The sequence below is a fragment of the Onychostoma macrolepis genome, chromosome 20 (genome assembly GCF_012432095.1).
Source record: "Onychostoma macrolepis isolate SWU-2019 chromosome 20, ASM1243209v1, whole genome shotgun sequence".
NCBI lineage: Eukaryota > Metazoa > Chordata > Actinopteri > Cypriniformes > Cyprinidae > Onychostoma > Onychostoma macrolepis.
The window spans coordinates 188,123-200,396 of NC_081174.1; the positions used below are offsets into that span (position 1 = coordinate 188,123).

General features: G+C 37.2%; 2 protein-coding genes across 4 annotated transcripts in view; one reads left to right on the forward strand and one right to left on the reverse strand.

The window, feature by feature from the left end:
* The window catches only part of rev3l (REV3 like, DNA directed polymerase zeta catalytic subunit), a 73,593-nt gene extending 71,143 nt beyond the window's left edge, over positions 1–2,450 (forward strand). For all 3 annotated transcript variants that reach the window (XM_058755029.1, XM_058755030.1, XM_058755031.1), the window contains one exon: positions 1,889–2,450. In XM_058755029.1, coding sequence (XP_058611012.1) covers positions 1,889–2,029 — 141 coding nt within the window. In that variant the 3' untranslated portion in view covers positions 2,030–2,450. The remainder of the gene's footprint in view (positions 1–1,888) is intronic.
* Positions 2,451–3,544: 1,094 nt separating this feature from the next.
* mfsd4b (major facilitator superfamily domain containing 4B) lies at positions 3,545–7,962 on the reverse strand. Its single transcript, XM_058756796.1, has 4 exons — positions 7,363–7,962; positions 6,328–6,496; positions 5,607–5,723; positions 3,545–5,408 (listed from the first exon to the last, which is right to left on the reverse strand). Exons 1-4 carry the CDS (start codon positions 7,618–7,620, stop codon positions 4,123–4,125), a joined length of 1,830 nt encoding a protein of 609 aa, XP_058612779.1. The 5' UTR covers positions 7,621–7,962; the 3' UTR covers positions 3,545–4,122.
* Positions 7,963–12,274: the final 4,312 nt, after the last annotated feature.

The window sequence follows — 12,274 nt, forward strand, 5'->3', positions numbered from 1 at the left end:
GGCCATTTCTCAAATCTCAAAATGCTTTTATGATGCACAATTCAGTGCTTAAAGTTCTCCGGCACCGTGCCGGTGTTATGCCGAATTCTGCACCCCTGCCAGATTCTGCACCCCCTCGTTGAAGTCACTACCTGATTCCCTAATCCTAACCCCTCCCCCACACCTACTCCTAAACCTACCAATACTAGGGGGTGCATAATCTGGCAGGGTGCAGAATTCGGCACAACACCGGATCTCTGGCATGCGGCGTTTGGCTGCAGGAAAAATAGAGAGTCCTACATTTAAAAAACACTTGTTGATATCACGCTCAAGTTCATGAGTTCGCCTACCAATGTATGAGAGGAGCACAGCTTTCACTCTCAACCAAACTAACTTTACTATCCAATTAGAAATTTGCTCTTATGATCGCAAACACGAGACGCGCATAATAGTATCCAGCTGATGAATGGAAAAGAAGCCTGGGTCTCGAGCGTGACACGTTGAAAAAGCTGCGAGGCACAATGGTCAAAGATATTTACATAGAAAAGCTTTTTGAAAAGCAGTGGAGCTTGTAAAGTCTTTGTATATTTCCTATTTTATATTCATTTCCTAGTATTTAATTTACCATTATTTCTTTTCAACAAAACAGTTTCAGAAATGTCATGTTTTAGATTGTAGGTCATCTTGTACCCTGTCAAGGACAAAGCTAACCAGCAAAACTTGATATCAAAATCATCCTAAATGTTTTGCACAATTTTGTAGTGAGTAAGTTTCAAATAGCCCACCATAATCTGTAGTCTGAGTCTGACAAGGGCTAATGGCAGATACGTTACTAGTTAGTTTCAAGGAAAATAATTGTCAAAGTTGTGTTTGGTTTTTTTTTGGTTTTTTCCCCCCAAATATAACCCTGTGTATGTGTCCACCCCCGCAACCCCCCAAAAAAGTTCAGGCTCCAGGATTTTTTTTTTTGCTTTAACCCCTGACAATTAATTTAAACATGGTCAGTTATGTCTTAAAATGGGTCTTATGGATTAAGAAACTTAAATGAATGCTGTCACGTATAACATCCACTTCAAAATTACATGAATTTCTAATTACAATAATCTTGAGCTTTAAAAAATGCAAAGCCTGTACAAATACTAGAAATGGTGAAAAATAATTGGGAATCATTAAAAAAAAAAAATGGTTACACATTTTATGCATTTATTATAACTTTTATGTTATTTTGCCTGCTTGACTGTTTCCTTGATCTTTATTAAATGATGTGATTTACGTTGCCGTCTTGCCTCCAGCCAAGTACTGCTTTGTTGATTATGGTTTCGAGAATCGATATATCTGCCCTTTCCGATTAACATGTCAACACAGAGTAATCTCAGACAATTTAATCCAGATATTTTAGTCAAATGTACTAACTTGTTTGAAGAACCAAATTAGCCAAAAATCAGTTATCAGGATTAAAAGATCTGGTATCCGTCAAATCATCAGTATTAAGCGAGATACGAAGAACGGCCCCCTGCTGTTTTTCCTCTTCCGGCTTTCTCAGTCAATTTATTGGCTGATAGAAGACTGTTTAATACCCAAAACTCATTAACAGCGAGTCTTGTCTGGTACCCAAAACAGTATTAACAACTATGCTGACTAGTTGTTCAGATACTAGAACAAAAAAAAAAAACATTTTCTGACAGGATTTGATCTAGATCTAATATTTCTGGAGTGGAGATTTGATCTAACAGTGTTTTTTGTTGTTGTTTTCTTCACATGTTTTATGTGAAAGAAACTTAAGCTGCAATGAGAACCAGATTTGGGCCCTTTAGTCAAAAGTCTGGCTACATGAGAGACTAGAGGTCAAATGTTTCATGTTTGTCATATATCAGTCTTTTATGTTCTTCTGTTGTGATTTGATTGACAGGTATGTAGAAGTTGCAGTGGGAGTGCAGAGCGTCAGGTGCCATGCGTCTCATTGGACTGCCCTATACTCTACAAATTATCTCGGGTTAATCGGAATCTTTCCCGAGGACCATATCTTCGCCAGCTGCTGGAGCAGTTCTGATAGTCCAGCAGTCTGTCCCCTTTTCATTTTACTCTGGTGCTAAACACTGTGCCATTCAGCACAATTTCTGTGTATAATAGTTTAAAAAGGTGCTTTTTTCTATGTGTCCTTGGAGAGTTTCCATCTTATACTGTTTGATTTTGTGTGGTACTGCAGTGAGACTAAAGAGGCCTTAAATACAGACAAGAGGAAGATGATCTCGATGCACTGTGTTTGAATTTGCTTGGTAGTTGTCTTTAGTGTTCATTAAATGGTTACATTTCTGCAGATTGACAGGTCAGACATTTACAGAATAATCCTCTCTAAACTGAACCGGATGTGCTGTAGCAATCTAAATGAAGCGGATTCAGTTCTGACTGTAAATCTTGTGGAGCAATGTTTGTCTGCAGTGAACCCTCCCTCCCCTCCCTCCCCTCCCCTCCCCTCCCCTCCCCTCCCCTCCCCTCCCCTCCCTCCTCCCTCCCCTCCCCTGCTTTCATTAGATCAGTCTGTTGTAAATAAACCTTGCATATGATTATCCAAAATTCTGTCTATGAACACTGATAAAAAAAAAAAAAAAAAAATCTAAACATTTTTTCACATGTATGTTCTGGGAAGTTTTATGTCTGTCCATTCTCTACAGAGGCAAGTCTGAGGACAAGCAAGTCAATATCAGCCTTAACTTAGACTTCTGCAATATGTTTGATAAGTATATATTGTCTTTGTGCATAATTGTTCTTTTAAAATACTTTTCTAATGCTTTCTCTACTTTAAACCAGACATTATGTTACCGACCTATGCTACCTACCAGAGCTACATAGCCTATGTTTTTGTAAACTTGTAAAAAATTTTAAGGTGCTTTGTTTTTTAAAGAACATTTGTGGGTGGAGATTTAATATTGATATAATAAAATTCAGTGTATTTAACAAATGTTTGTTTCAGTTAAAATGGGTCCTTTGGTTTTTACGTCATTTTGGGGTATACACTGTTTAAACCCTTTCCAATACAGATCTGTAAAACTTACCATGTTTGTCATGCTTGTTCAATGACCCATAAGCAATTATTGACACTAACAATTTACTAACAATTGACAGGCGATATGAAAATAAAGTCAGTTATAATAACTTGGGACAGTAATGAGACTTTTCTACTGACTTTGAAAAACACTCCCAAAAAAAAAAAAAAAGATGCCTAGTGTTCCTGCAGTTCAATGTGAGAGGACGTTGTTTCCTGAGTTTATTAAAAGTTTTTTTTTTTTTTAAGTGCAAAAATGATTGTGGAAACTGGCAGCTGCTGTCTTTAATCACAGGCCATGTCCAAACCGTCACACTGTAGAAGATATTTGATGTTTATACAGTCATGTTGAGTGAGACCTCGAACGAATAAGATCGTCATGATAAACAGGGCTACCTTATATAAGCAGTAGAAAGGACTATGGTTTTGTCCTGACAAGCCTCGAGTGACAATTTACACACAAGTCACATCTGGTTAGTATCAGGCTTTGAGGGGAAAAAATAAAAATAAAAAATCACATAATTTAAACCATAATGTGTTAATATTTATTAATTAATTAACAATCATTCAGTATGATTTGAAAAGTGAAAATAAATATTTTGTAAACAAAAGGTAAGGACTTTCAACAAAGACATCAAAATATTATTAATGTAACTTTATACATTCATTCTGACCATACAATACAAAAAAAATGACTTGTGAATTGTGCTGGTTACCATTGTACAAAATAATTTATGGTCAATTAATCAACAATAACAAATAAGAGCAAATCTGAGGCAAATGAGAGAAGAGATGTAGTCCGACATTGGTGTCCAATAATTAGGCTGATCTGAAATAACAGGACAATTCTCAGTTAAATGTACAATATGCTAATTACACTTCTTTAGGATAATCCTGTACAGTGGTAAGCAGAAACAGGCTTGGTGTGGGTCATGTTGCTTTATGTAAGGGACATCAAACGTGCAGTTGGCATTTAGGAAGTACCAAATCAACTGGCTAGTGTGATCTTTTCACCCAAGAAGAAAAAAAAAAAAAGCAGCCACTTCTCAGTTCCTGGCTAAGAGCTAAAGTCTGAGACTTCTTTGATGTAGTGCAACATATTAGTCTTTCTTCTCCCTGTTGAGGGACATTAACAGTTTGCGTCTGGGAGAGTCTGTGGAAAAGGGCAGTGTGTGAGACAGAGAGGCCAGGGTTGTGGGGTCTCTTGAGGGTGCTGGCAATGGGGCGGTCACTGATTGGGCAGCAAGTGCACTGGCCGCAACATCAGGTGGCACTGAGGCTTTAGAAGGAGAGCTCAATAGGCTGGCATCGTCCATCTCTATCACCTCAAAGTCTGCATCATTCCACTGGTCAGCTTCACTTTCATTTTCCTGCTCCTCTTCTTCCTCCACATTGTCCAGCAGTGCTTGCCGGTACTCACTATCATCAGCATCCTTGGTGCGTTTCCCTGGCGTTTTCCGCAAGGTGGCGTCCCCTCCTTGTGACGCTAATTTGTATAAGACAGGGAACAAGATAGAAGTGAAGGTGGATGTGCCAAGTGCCAGGTACATCAGCAACGGCTGATTCTGCACCTGCCCCAGTAAGAAGCCCAAGAGAGCTGGCAGAACCATTTCTCCAAGAGCTGCACCCACCACAAACACCGCAGCTGACCGCCCTGTCACAGTCGTGTACTGCTCAACCCATGAAATTCCACTAGGAAAAGTGGTAGACATAGAGACACCATATATAGCAGTGCACGCCCAGAGCATAGGGGAATTTTGGCTAAAAAGACAAAGCAGGAGCGCGGAAACTGTGGTACCCACTAGACTCATTAGGATCAGGATGCCTGGGCGCAGACAAGTAGCAAAGAATATGGCCAGACCACGACCAGCCGCAAACGTTCCCCAGAAGAGTGAATTCAGTCCTGCTGCATGAACCGATTTCATTCCAACATAGTCCTTGCCATAGGTAAATATAAAGGAACCGTACGCCACCTCACTTCCAACATAGAAAAAAAAGAACAAGGACAGCAGGATTATGAGTATGTTATGGTGTTTGGAGAACAGCTGCTTTCCTGAGTGTGTTTTTGCCCTATTCGAGCTGGGGGAACTGCAGGAGTACAGGAAAAAAAAGATGAGTGACACCAATAAAACAAAAGCACCAATCACGATGTAGGCTGACATGGATGTTAGAGTGGTGCTCTTTAGATGGGTAGTTGGCAAGATGGCATTGAAGGTCTTGGAGGCATGGCCAGACGTGTAAGTGGAGACATTGTTGTAACTGTGGCCAAAGAGTAGCTTGGCTATGATTGGAGAGGCAAAGGCTCCAGCAGCAAAGCTGAAGTGCAGAGCCTGCAGGTGAGGTCCAGCTTGTTCTCCCCATGTATTCAGTATGAGAACATTACCACCTGTTGACAACCAGAAACTCAATTACAGTAGCACCTATTAAGGTTTTTATATATATATTTATATATATATATATATATATATATATAGTAAAGTATATGAGCATTAACAATGCTTAATGCTACTAAAATTCATACTGTTAATTGCTTAATGCTGGAATTAAATTACAACACCTTGTCTACACCAGGCACTTATCTTACCTGTATCTAAAACTCCCATTGACACCCCCACACCGGACATCAAAACAGTGAGCAGCCAAGCCTTTTTACAGAAAGGAGTACCAGACATCCCAAATGCTGTGATTAACAATGAGAAGCCTGCAGATATAAATCAACTGTGAGTAACGAATCACTAATCATACTTTATAATATCACACATGTATCCAAAAAAAATAAACATACAAATACAAAATAAAGGGGAAAACATACTCCAATGTACTACTGACAAATGTCCTGTAACTGCCATGACTTTTGAAGTTTCTAAAACATTTCAGCTAAATAAATCTACTAATCTGTGGGGTCTTAACACAAAACATAAACCATGAGACATGGCTCCTCTGTTAACAGTCACTAAACTCATACAAGATAGCTTCTAGAAGAGTAACAGGGATGCTTTATTGGGCAATTTAATCTGCTTTTCTGTAGCCTTCTGTTTATTTTGCCCGTTCTGCTTTTTCTTTCTCTTTTTGATTCATTTAAAGAAATACCTCAAAATAACGGTTAATCAGGTGATAGTGAAAGGACTGCAGATTCTCCAAAGCTGCAACCTTTGCATTATGAGTCCATATGGTTAACTGTTAGACCAACTCCTATAATCAGTTATAGCACACTTTCATAAGTAAATGATTTACAAAAGTTAAATATTAAATGGCTCTTTCAATTAACACAAAGTCCTTTTCTCTATGGAGTCTATGGGCCTTACCCAAAAGCAGATGGGGATTCACACAGTCAAACAGGATCCCTCCTAACAGGGAACCTCCAATATATCCCGATGAACGACCCACAAATATATAGGATAAATTACTGATGTTCTTGTTGACATTGACAGCCAGGTCTTCAAAGGTAGGGCCCAATACAGAGATGGCCATTCCCTATAAATATAGCATGTAAACAAATACATAAATATAAAAATACACGATAGTTAATGTGCACATTCCAACAGGTGCACATAATGATATCTTACAGAGGTACAGTCTTGACATTCGATGGTACTTGATATTTATATACCACAGCATTTACATGGTACTCCAAGATAATTCAAACAATACTATGCTATTATAAATAATATGGCATTTAAAAAATAAATAAAAGGTACTTTTAGTGAATGCACAGAATCTGTTCATAAATCATGACTCCTGAGGTGATTAGATCTATAATTGTTCAACTTAGTTCTTGACATTTAGAGGTAAATAATGTGCTTCAGAAGAGACATTTCTGCAATTTTTATACCAATCCCACACTTTAGCATTGTACGTGTAGTATTGCATTACTAAACTAAACTCAGCCACCCTACTGTGTACATGGTGTTGTCTGCATATAGTACCATGCTAATACCACGGTAATCAAGTACATTGCACATACTATGTTACATACTCCATGGCACATATGGTAACCAAGCAGTATCATGTCAAAATATCATAGTATTACCCTGAATTCATAGTACCCAGGCCAAGATGAACCTGTCAGCCCTGTTACACCACTGCTAACTTGTCTGACATCTTCCCCTAGGCAAATAATCCTGTTTCACTAGGATACTGCAAGGCGACCAGGAAATTACCATAACAATGATTTTTAACATCTATTTTCAGTTACACAGACACAGGACAATAAGCTACCTACATAGACGAAATAAAAAGGGATATTATTTTATCCCTGCAAAGCACAGGTTTTAGGTTTTCATATGAAGGACTTCTGTTTTACATGTTGCAACAATCAAACCGAACATGCATAGACCTACCAGACCGAGAAACGATGCGCAAAGCGCTAGGCTTACTAGCCATCGCCAGCATGCCCCAGTATTACCAACTACATCAACCCGATCAGTCCCCGGGTTCAGTACACCTTTGCCCCCCTTCAGAGCGCTTTTCAGTCCCTTCTTCACGTCTTTTCGTTTGTCGAAAAGCGTATCCTCTTCCTGCTCGTCGTGTTCAATGCCCTCTTCCATCTTAGCGAAACGAACGTGTTTTTTCTTCGGCGCCGCTTCAGCGGAGGGCATGGCAGCACGACTGTACGACTGTCGCGCTCTTGTGTACAAATAAACTGTCAACACATTCGTTGGTTTATGGCCGACCTAAAATGACCCACACTTGACCTATTCTTGCCTACCAACGTGTTGTATTTATGGTTTTATTTAAAAAAACAAACAAACATTTGGCGCCGATCATAATTAAAGCAAAAATATCGTGTGATTATACACTGTAAATTGCAGGTACTAGTTAGAAAGCTTGAGGTTCAAAACTTCCGTATACTAGGCGCGCATGCGCACAAACCAACAATTCTTCTACATGCGGCTTGCAAACCAGCTTGCGTGCATATTGCCATCTCTCACGCTGGAGAGTGGATAGACTTGAAAACTCTCTCTCTAGGTCTATATTTATGTATTTATTTTATTGAATGCTTAGAAAACAACAACCACTCTCATAACAATACAACAGACGTTCTTCGTACGTCGCTTATTACATCCGAGATCAATGACACATCCAAGATGATATCATCGCGCTAATTCGGTTCTTCTAACGCACTTGTTGCTGATGATTAGTATATCTGGATTGAGTTATCTGAGATAACTACGCATTCATGGGTTGGTTTAAAAGGGGCTATGTATCGATAATCGAAACCACGATCAGCAATGCAGCGATTGGCTGGCGGCAAGACAGCAACGTAATGACGTCATATAATAATAATATTAAAAAAAGACACCTGACGAAAAACTTGACAAATTTCTGGGCTTTTATAAGAACCAAGCGAATAAAACTACATAAATGTTATAATAGATAAATGAAATGTGCACTGTTTTTAATTTATTTGTAATTTTTTTACATGATTTTAGGGTGACCACCTGGCAATCAGGGCCGGAGTGGGATCCATTTTCAGCCCGGGAGTGTAATGCTCAGAGGTGGACAGTAACGAAGTAAATTTACTTGAGTATTGTACTTAAGTACACTTTTTGAGTATCTGTACTTTACTTGAGTATTATTTTTTCTGGAAACTTGCGACTTTAACTTCACTACATTTGAAAGACAAATATCGTACTTTTTACTCAACTACATTTATATCAAGGTCCCCAAGTAGAAAGTCGTTATATGTAGCAGTTTTTACAGTGTGTGCATTTTCAGATTCACTGAACCCTTTTTTCTGCGAAAATCCGGCCTGCGATCTGCCAGGACCTTCCTGTGTTGCCAAGTGTTACAGTATTTCTAAGCCTGCAGTTTTCCGCCTAGCTCGGGATCTTCCCCACTAAACTAATGTAAACGTCCGCGCTACTGCACAGCTAAAAGCGCTCTAAAAAGGCATGTGTTAACTCATTAAAGCCCTTTGGAAAATTAACCATGTTTTTACTATAGTAATCATAACTATGGTATTTGCAGTAAAATCACAGTATCCACAAATGGACTGTTATCTCACTATAGTAACCATATGCTATTTGTAGTAAAACTTCAGTAACCACAAATTTACCATAGTTTCATTATATTAACTATAGTTTGATTTTTGTAGTTAAACTATGGCAATACAAATGGTAGGCTAATATATCTGTCAAAAATCACTGCCCTCACTTTACTATATATATATAGTATATGTTGTAGGAGTGTAGGAGTGTTAAATGAAAAAATAAAGATGATTATCTTTATTCAGTTGTTCCATTTCTATAGGTTTGGTAACATAAAAGCTCTTAATTCCAAAGATAATACAAGCTAATCAGTGTATTCAGTAGGTTGCATTAGTGGCATAAAGTATTGTAAGTATACAACAATGCGACAATAAAACAATACATTTACTTTTTACTTTTGATACTTAAGTACTTTTAAAAACAAGTACTTCTGTACTTTTACTTAAGTAAAAATCTGTCTTTACAACTTTCACTTGTAGTGGAGTAGTATTTGAACAGTGGTATCTGTACTTTCACTCAAGTAAGGAAGTTGTGTACTTTGTCCGCCTCTGGTAATGCTCAAGACCAGCCCACCACCTAACCCCATCCAACCCCCTCCCACTGTGGTGGAATCTGGATAAATGAAGTGACAGATCTGTTCTTACTATCCTGTTATATTTATTTTTGGCATGTTTCAATAAAAAATATGAATAATGTAAATATGGACATAAATATCAATAACAAATCACATACTGAGTTTTCTGCAACAAGTAGTCCAACTGTTACATTATGAAAAAATGGTTTGCATTCAAACGAAAATAAAGTAGTGCAGTAAGAAATTTTTGCACTATTGTTTTATATATATATATATATATATATATATATATATATTGGAAGAATACAGAGTTTGCCCAGCACTATTACTACCATTTTTGAACAAGAAGCAACGTCACAACTCTTTATCCATCATTTATCTGTAGAAATGTATTACCTGCAAACTGAAAATTCCCAGTTGCTTATCGTGAAAGAGCGATAGGAAGATATGTAAGAATGTGTGGTCGTCGTTGTGTTAGAGGAAGACATAATATGTGCAAAAATGAACAAGCAACTGTCAATTTTCAGTTTATTTGTAAAAAAAATAAATGTACTGTAGCCTATATAAAAATGTTCTTTCTTTGTATACTAAAGTATTGACTTTTCCCTGTAAATTTTTACCTACCATTGAAATCTAAGTCTAAAATGTTTTTGTGTTTAATAAAAAACAGAAAGAAAAAAGATTGATTAGTGAAATGAAAGAATGGTTTAATAAAAAATCAGAATGATTAGCAATTGTCTCTAATTGGCCTGTTGTTTTTTTTTTTTTTAGCTAAGCCCTCAAAACACTTCTTATTTTCTGGTATTGCATGATTTTGATTATATTTAATAGTTTACACTTTTCATAAACATTTGCAATAAGTATTAGTTTTTAAAGGGTATCATTACATTCTTAAGGACTCTATGCTTGCATTTCTTTTCAGGAGCACTTGTGCTACTTAAAAAACTTTAGGAACACCTTCTGGTCAATGACAGAAATTAACATTTGACTCCTTGAAGTTTTTTTTTTTTTTACCTTTGTAATGCCTCTAACTTTATTAAATGGATGCCATCTTTTGTGCCAAAAAAATGTATATTTATAAACTTTTATCAAAAAATTTAATTAAACAATAAATTAAATTAAAATAATAAGACACAATCAGGAAAAATAAGTTACTAGTCAAATGAAATCAGCATCAACAATTCAGCTTTGCACGGCACAGAAGAGTGCCGTGCAAACAATGTTATGAAATTGATGTTTTAAATATAACGTTTTTAATATATATATAACCATTTAATATATTTAAAAACCATTTAAATTACTCAGTTTATACTTTAGAAATGAAACTGAACTTTCACGATCTGTGCTGTGAGGAGCAGCACGCGCACCGATAGAGAGGCATTTCCATTGGCTGCAGTCTGCAGGTATTATGTGGGGATGGGGATGCACAGGCCCTCGCCCGGCACATGTCCGACAGTTTAACAGAATTACCGGCCCGAGTCGAGCCCGTCTTTTTTTCCCCTTTTCCCAAATCAGATTATAATACTGTTTCAGCTATTAAAATAGTTCTGTTTTGTATGTAATGGCAATAACTTTTTATTAAGTTAATTTAGAAAAAGGTTTGGAGCATTTTTTTGTTCGTTAAATAAGTTTTTTCTTTCTTAAAGTAACGACCAAGCGGCCAGCGGCAGACCGGAAGGCTGATCATAGCTGTTTGATCAATTTAGCCATCTCAAATCATCAAGACTTGCCTAAAATAAAATCTATAGCTAGCCTACAGAAACAGTTCAAGCATATAACAATGTTTAAACGTTAAACCTAGATAAATGTGCGCTGCATCTAATAGTTTGTGTGGAGAGTCGAAGCTAAAGCGCAGGACATGGAGGCACCAGCACAATCAATTGCATTTTTTTCAATGGAAACACCTTAAAATACGCCATAATGTTCACTCATAAAGGTAAGAGTAATACATCATTCGGAACTGTAAAGGGTCTACTTTTATTTGTGTGCACTCACAATATCAACAAAACGTCGTGCTTTTAATAAAAGAAAACAATGATGCGCTTTCTGCCATCTAGTCTTGAACAGGAGTGCTTCACTAAAATGAACCGAAAGTCAGCGAATACATGCCTCACAGACATGATAAATATATCTATAGAAAGCTTTAAATTACTACTTAACGAAATAAATCAAATCGATAACAAAAACTCTTTCATTCTAATCCCTGAAGATGCACTTCTCTCTAAAGGCGCGTCTAATGAGAGGGAGAGTCAGGATCATCATCTTCACCTTAGCGACACTGACACAGAAAGCACTAGTTTATTAGTAAATAATTCAAATATATCCTTACTATTTCCCCCGACACATTCATGGTAATTACTTTTGCTGGGGCTTTGCGGCAAGCTTCAGCCTATTGCGTGTATTTGAACGCAGAACCAGCTGTAACAATATTTACAAAACAATTGGCTGGATCGAAGCCCGGCCCTAGAGGCGTAAAAAAAAGTCGGGGATTTATCTCTGATAAATCTCTAAAACTATAGATAATAGATATATATATATATATAAAAAAAAAAAAAAAAAGTTAGTCAAGACAAACTTTAGGCTGTCTTGAGAAATAGCCTGAAAGTTTTAAGTAGTTAAAGCAGGGGTTGGAGCCATGAATCATTGAAGTCATGAATCATTTAAACCAGTGTCTATGGTTTTTGGTTT